The sequence below is a fragment of the Notothenia rossii genome, assembly GCF_949606895.1.
Source record: "Notothenia rossii genome assembly, chromosome: 11".
NCBI lineage: Eukaryota > Metazoa > Chordata > Actinopteri > Perciformes > Nototheniidae > Notothenia > Notothenia rossii.
Genome location: NC_136910.1, coordinates 9894727 through 9902438, shown reverse-complemented (window position 1 = coordinate 9902438; position 7712 = coordinate 9894727). Strand labels below are relative to the sequence as shown.

General features: G+C 41.3%; 1 protein-coding gene across 3 annotated transcripts in view; it reads right to left on the bottom strand.

Annotated features, from left to right (window-relative positions):
• adprh (ADP-ribosylarginine hydrolase) overlaps window positions 1–7712 on the bottom strand; it is a 49030-nt gene continuing 41318 nt past the window's right edge. The window contains exons 3-11 of one of the 3 annotated variants that reach the window (XM_079657149.1): window positions 7468–7631; window positions 5877–6025; window positions 4924–5038; window positions 4719–4827; window positions 4308–4406; window positions 4119–4224; window positions 2238–2504; window positions 1334–1548; window positions 1–665 (exon numbers count right to left, since the gene is read on the bottom strand). In XM_079657149.1, coding sequence (XP_079513275.1) covers window positions 517–665; window positions 1334–1548; window positions 2238–2504; window positions 4119–4224; window positions 4308–4406; window positions 4719–4827; window positions 4924–5038; window positions 5877–5914 — 1098 coding nt within the window. In that variant the 5' untranslated portion in view covers window positions 5915–6025; window positions 7468–7631 and the 3' untranslated portion in view covers window positions 1–516. Of the gene's footprint in view, window positions 666–1333; window positions 1549–2237; window positions 2505–4118; window positions 4225–4307; window positions 4407–4718; window positions 4828–4923; window positions 5039–5876; window positions 6187–7467; window positions 7632–7712 lie in introns of those variants that run through there. The other 2 variants (XM_079657147.1, XM_079657148.1) reach the window with 2 other exon arrangements.

The following is a 7712-nucleotide window of genomic DNA, read 5'->3' as shown; positions in this document are numbered from 1 at the left end:
CCTTGTTTGTTTAATTTATTGAAACATGAATTGTGTTGGCAGTTACAGTTCTGCACTGCAGGAAGCCACTCTAATGAGACACACACATTTACTTTTCATTAGACAATAACAAGAGCTCGATAATTCACTGCCATTATGTCAGGCTGACAAAACGACATAATTGTCTCCTAGGGGATTCTTTGTCTTCTCTTCACTTTCTCATTAGCTGGGATTTGTTCCACTCAGTGGTGTAAGTCTGCATGTTAATTTAAAATGGTCACTAGGGGGACTCCTCTTTATACATCCGCGTCATGAGGCAGACTTGTTCTGGCGGATGAGACTCTTCTTCGGGTGAGTAAGGCACTCCGCTTCCCCTTCAGTCAGAATGTCACCCCTCCAGTGTGGCTCGGTGTCAGCGCTCTGGTTCGATGAACGGCAGAGCGCCACCCAGCTGTCCGTCGATGTGTCGGAGAGTGTGGCCTCGTTCCCCCTCGGTGCGGGACGTCAGGACACAGTCAGTGCAGCAGGGTCTGCTCCTCAGTGGGACAGGGCGTAGAGCTGCTCCCCGCTGCGCTCCAGCCGGTCCCGGTACTCCAGGTTGCAGTAGTTGCCCTCAGGGACCCCCTGGGTGCCGTACAGGAGACCCCAGCAGCAGCCGGCGATCACTGCGGTGCTGTCACTGTCGCCTGGGCCGGAAGGAAACCATAGACAGTGTTACTTAATTTAGCATAATAGGAAGCTCTAATTTATGCTAAAGACATTTTTAATATGCCATTTTTGAGACTGACATGGCATATATACTTTTTACCTTTACACTATACTTTCAAAAAACAATCTATTAACTTTCATTCTCTATTGCAAATATATTTATACTAGGAGGTATTTTTTAATGGCTTATACTCTGAATTTTCTTTCTAGTCATGCTATTATGACTTAATGACAGATATGACATTTTAAATGATGTACTATAATATGACTCATTTATTCATGCCAAGACTTTTGGAAATTGTTATACACTATATACACACACTGCTATAAATTTAGTCAATCCATTATAAAAAGTAAATGTTGCGTTTTTCCATTAAATCTTTTCAGCCATACACTGACACTTCATGCAAGAGAAGAGTACGAACACATTTTAAAAGGTCAAATGATCAATTAAAGAAGTGGGGCTGTGATTACCAGGCTGAGCTGGAAGTCTATGTTTAGCCTTAAAAGAAGTTTAGGTTTAAAGTTGAAAATGTCGAGGTTAAGAGTTTAAATGAGATGTTTGAAGCTTTGATGGGATGTGAGTTACTGCAATACTCCTCTCAGCCTCCAACATCATAAAGGCCCCCATTAAAATATCTCTGACCCCCATGGAAGCCGGCTCTGCTCATAAGCTCCTCCCAGTCGGCCCCCGCCCCCAGCAGGGCGTCCAGCGCGATCATCGGGGCGTCGTGTCCGCTGCGCCCCGCCCGACCCGACAGACTGAAGCTCTTGTAGTCCTCGTCTCTCTCCGCTGGGCCGTAGGAGGAGGGCCAGATCACAGGCCCCACCCCACAGGAGATGCCCCTGGTGTCCAGGTACCTGAGGACGGAGGTAAGAGATAGTCCTGACATCCACACTCGTCTCAAATCTAATGATTTTCTGAAGTGGCCCTATTATGTTTTTGGGGGTTTCCCTTTACCGTAGTAAATGGTCTACAAAGGCTAACATCTCAAAGTTCCCTCCAGAGGGAGCTTCTCTTCCACACACCTGCCTGAAACGCCTCCATTTGACTCCTATGTTTATCTCCGTACCATAATGACATCACTATGTAACACTTGAGCTTCTATTGGCTAGTGCTCCAACATCTCTATTGGCTAGTGCTCCAACATCTCTATGTGGTTGACCAATCACAACAGAGCCAGCTAACCAATCAGAGCAGACTGGGCTCTGGTTTCAGACAGAGGGTGAAAAGAGGTGCCGCAGCTCAGGCAGTATGAGACAAATAAAGAGCTTTTTGAACATTAAAACATGTCAAAAGAGACATAAAGCGCAAAATGAAACTGAAACTGAGAATGAAAATGATAGGGCCCTTTAAATGATGACTTTATATCGTCCTTAGGAGCACTACTTTACTATAAAAAGAGCTCAGTGCTGCTGAATTGAACTTGACCAATAACATTTCAGTACAAATATCACGCCATCATCTATTAACATTAAGGCTTTAAAAGGTTAATAGAGAGTTGATGATGTTGAATACAGCATGACAGCTTAATCTCAGCAGCTCATACCACTGCCACTTGTCACAGAAGAAGTCCCAGTCCCTCTCCGTCTCCTCCACAGCGAAGCCCCGACCCTGAACAAAGCACTTTGCTATTGGACAGGCCTCGTTGAGCAGGCCCAGACCCCAGGTCGTGATCGGTCTGCGCTGCACGGCGTACGCTGTAAAAAGAGCCGACGCTACGGCCCCCAGGAAACCTGTCGGGTGAGGGTGGGTCATCCTGCCAGTCTCCACAGCAACCGCCACCAACGACAACAGCTGGTCCGGCTTTGGATACCTCGAGGCGGGGACAAAGTATTTAAGTCATTATCAGCATTTGTTAGGCAGGATATGTAGCTGCAGGGTTCTACTTAATGAGGTCCATCACACAGCAGAGTGTTTTCTGCATTTATATTCTGTGTGGATACTGTTTATAGTAATTACTTCTTTGCATGCTTTAATGGACTCCACGGCTTGTTTTTTTTCATTTTCTGCTCATTGATCCCACTGTAGCATTTATCATAAATTATTTTTCAGGAAAAGAGCAGAGTGCCTTAAATGTCAATTTAAAAGTGAAATGTCATGTTATCTCGTGTCCTAGGTTGACCAGACCAACTGGCGCTGTGACGGTCAATAATTCTACATCACTTAAATGTGTTCCTATTATTGTGCCTCATCATCCCAAGCAAAGACAGAGAAACACTAACTCTTCGTTTCCTTGTTTTGTAAAAACATCCAATGGATTCCTAATAAAGATGTATCTACAACCGTGATGAGATTAGAGCTAAGTGGATTCATTGAGAAACACAATGAATCAGAACTGTGTGGTTGTTTTTACTTTAATTATTTTTTGGGAAGAAAATGTCAAAACCTGATTCTCTCTTCCCCAACCTCAAGATTTTTAGCTTTTTCTGTGATCTTGGAAACTTATGGATATGAAAAATCTATGGCTATATTTCTGTACAGTTTACAGACTTAGCAACAGTAGATTAATAAAGTGGATTTTTTTATCAGCTTATCATTAGTTTCCTCATTACTTCCTGAGATAATATTAGATGTTGTAGATTTTACAATCTAGAGTGAGGACATGTATTCACACATACCTCAGTTATTTTGGACTCTGACCTTAACTTTGAAAGTCACGGCCGTAACCTCAGTAGGGCAACTCTTTCATAAACATATTAAGAGTCTGCATATATCAAGCTGAGTCTTTTAAATCCCTCATATCATCAGCTAGGACTACGGTAATGCTCTCCTCCCTCTTGCAGCTGATAATAAATGGCCATTATTGTGCCACATTTGACAGAAAACAGTCGTTTCTGTCTGTCTGCGTCTGAGCGGTGAGTCTGGATTCTTTCATGTCTTTGGGTGGATAGGTGTTTCATCCATTTTATCATTCATATTTTATTTTGGGGTTTAGAAAATCATAGCCACAAGTATAGCCATGTTACACGAACCACAAAACATTAAAGCTACATACAATATATAGCTATTTAATATACAATTATTGGACAAAGGAAATAGATACATAGGAATGGAAATTAAGATAAAGAAAATCGATTATACAAATGAATTTTAATGAAGAGCACATCGATTTTACTTGTAAATAAATGGTCAGTTGAGATAAATGCAAATAAATCAACATTTATGGATTTCAGACAACAAATTAAACCCAGTCCTAAAACAGGGACCTTTATTTCCAGGAACAGATGCCATTAAGAAATATAAAATTAATAATGAAGTGGCACTTAAATGGAAATCAATTTGAAACATGGATTTGATTTCCTCTACTTTTCCCTCTGCTCAGGAAAACAACCCTGCAGAGTAATTGACAATTAGAAAATAATAACCCAGCCATGCGTACGAATCAGACTGAGTTATTATGTTTTTATTGTGACGATGAGTGTTTTACCTGAGGCCGATGCACATGGACCTCATGGCGGCTCCACAGCCCGTCCCCTCTGGGTTATAGTTCACTCTGAAGCCCCCCTCCTCTCCGGGCTTCAGCTGGGAGACTCCTGAAAGAGCAGAGAAGAAGTCAGATCACTGCAAGCACTTCAAATAAATGTGATCTGATTTCAAAATGAATAAATTGTCTCACCCAGGATGCTTGAAGGCCCTGGCTTCCTCCCCTCCATGTCCTTCATCCCCTCCACATATCGTGCCGCTACATCATGCAACAGGTCCTCCCCAACCTTGCCTGAGAGGGAGACGAGCGTTCATTTCTGCAGATGCTTTCCTCATAAACTTTTTAAAGATGTTAACATGGTTGCCCTATTGCAGAAAAAGGTCAAGTAGACATCTCTACCATTTCCTTCCACTTGTGCAGAGCCGTAATAGAGCAGCAAATCAAGTAGAAATTAGATTTAGCCTTTAGTCATGAGGGGGGGGGGGTGATTTCCAATGAGGCCTCAACAGAACACTTTCGACTATCAGATCGATCCATTTAACGCCTCATTGGAATCAAAACAAGCAAAGGACAGACAGGAGGGATAATGTTATTGCCCCTCACCAGTTGCCAGTCCTTCGGCCGTCGCTAGATGAAGGACTGTGTCGTCGCTCACCGGCCAATCAGGGAGCTCGGCCTTGATGTTCTTCAGACCACCGAGCTCCTTCAGCTCCTGTAAGAAAGGAAACCAACAGAGGGTTATTATACCTTTAGCAGTGGTTAGGCAGTTTCTCTTCAGCACTTCTTTCTATGTTCTTTCTGCAATCACCTGATGAATGGCCGGTCCCGACTCATTGTACTCCCACAGCTGGTTCCTGTATCCCAGAGCATCACCAGCTCCACTCAGCAGCATGGCTGCCTTATAGTGCTCCACTGTAGCAGATCTGAGGGGGCAAGAGACTCAATTAACGCTCTGTTAACAACTGACTGCCATTATGTAAACCTGAGCAGAAGGACAACATAAGATGAGGAAGCAACTCAAGGGGATATTTGAGCTTTTTTGTTTTATAGCCTACTATCTTTTTTTCTGAAAACTTAAAAATACAATACTATGCTGTTTTTTGTTTTACGATGTTTTTATTTATTTTATTTTATGGAAATAGTATAGTATGTTGTTCTTTCTGATATTTCTTTCCATACTTCACTATAACTTTTTTTAATATTTTCAACATACTATAACATTTATTTTCGACATAGCCTACTATACATTTTTTTATATACATGATGCTTTTTCTCAAATTTAAACGAAATATCCAAGACATGTTGTTGATGCTATAATCTCTTCCTATCTTTTGACATAAACTATTGCTTTTTTTCCACAATGTTATACATGGGCTACAGCCTACTATGACTTTTTTGATTATTTTCACCATACAGAGAGCCACCTCCTCCAAGCCAACCAATAATAACGAGTCGTAAAGCCGGGATGATCATATAAAGTGACGTCTAACATCTCTAACTGGCTGTGTCACTGTTACTTGATATGCAGCAGCGTTGTCTATAAGCGAAGCATGCAATAAACACCTTTTTTGTAAAGATATACACTTATGCCAGGCATATCACGTAACATCATTGGCCTAGCCTATATTATAACCGTAGATTCAAACATATAGGCCTAAACATCTCATCTTGAACGTTAAGAATACTGATATGAGAGTCATTCATTAATATATTTCACATGCTGCTGCAGGAAACCCCTCCCCCGAGCAGTGGAAGTCTCACCGGTCCATTGCAGCGCGTCGATCTGCAGTATCAGGCATCACTAGCGGTCACACAAAGCACCTGACACCGGGGCTCAGCCTGGAGCTCTGCACACTGCTCACCCTCTCCTTGTGTGTGGCCAATATTACTCAGTCTCAGCTCGGAAAGGCCTGTAGCAAACAACCGCTTTATTCACTAGACTAGAGTTATTGTATGTTAGTTTCCAAACCCTGGCCGAAAGGTTGAATTCGCAGAAAACGTCGAGGCTAAAAAAAAGGCGCAGCTGCAAAGCTATTTTAAAGGGCTGCTTTCCAGCTGGCAAGATGGACACATAAAACAAATGGCAATCGTCTCTGTAACAGCAGAGTAACATTGACTGGTTTAAACAGCTGCACCTCATAGATTTTCATTGATTTTAATCTATGTAGCAAGCTGCATAAATGTAACGATTTCCCCGAGAAACGCGCCTTTGTCATTGTTTTGGGTCTGAACAAAATAATGATTGAACCATGGATTGAACACATGTATAGGCCTACAAGTAACTTTTTATAAACCAATTCTCATGCATGTCGAAATATATTTGAGTATTGACCAAATACACACTTAATGTTCACGTTGTCTTACAATTTCAGAGTTTGCATATTAGTGCCATATATATATATATTTTTTTCAGTAGCTTCACATCACTAAACTGAATAATAAGGACATATCTCTTTTTGTATAGGATTTTGATGTTTTTCTGAATGCTGAAATAATGACAATAAACAATTAAAAACGGTGGATTTCTGTCACAAAATGTCATAGAATGAAAACTAAATGCAATAAGAATAGATGTGTCCTACTCCCCTCAATGTGCTGGGTTGGAAGAAGTAGTCAGATCCCTTACTTAAGTAAAATGACAAATAATATGGTCTTAAAAGCCCTGATTTCAAATGTGTACTTAAGCGAAAGTTCAAAAGTATTAGTGCATAATATAAAGTACTGAAGTTAGTATTATCAGCCAAATGTACTATGAAAAGTAAAAGTACTCGTTATGCAGGATGGATATTTGCATTGCCTTATATCATTATGGTTCAAATGTGGTCCTGTTTTTATTAATCTAAGAGCGTTTTAGTATTGTAGTTGTTCAATGTGGACCACATTTAGATACTTGAAATACTTTGTAGATTAGTAGTGCAGCACTGCATTATACCACAGCAGCATATCATGTGTTTTCTGGGGACAAAGTAACTTTGAAAGGACTAATAAGTACATGATATGCCTTTGGAATGCAGCCGAGTAGAAGCATCAAATGGAAATACTCCAGTAAAGTACAATTATGTCAGGTACAGTACTTGAGTAAATGTACTTAGTTACTTTCCACCACTGTTTGTGTGCACTTTGGATTCTTTCAGTGCATTAAAAAGAGTGGTTTGCCTATAGTGTCTCAACCTAAGAGATACAACCAAAGACATTCATTGGTTTTATTAAACCGAGAGTCACATCCAAAAACTACATCTCAGCCTCAGGTGCTGAAAAGGATGTTCCGATTGCACAGAAAGACGGCATCTGCTTTTTATTCCCTCGACAACCAGAAGTGATCTTAGCATGTTTGACACACTTAAGCTATCACCTCTGGGTTGATGTTTGTGCAGCGGGGTGGCGCTGGCAGAATAAAGAGTCCCTCGATCCACCAGAGGATTGTCTCCAAGCTGCAGTCTCTGTCAGAAAGCATCCATCCTGCAAACACGTCCTTGAATGAGACACAGCATCTGTCTTTGACCCAGTGCTCTGGTGCTGAAAGAAGAAACATAAAGAGAAATCACTTCCAATAAAGCATTATTGGAGCCTTTCCCTCCACAGGGTGGCATGGTTTCA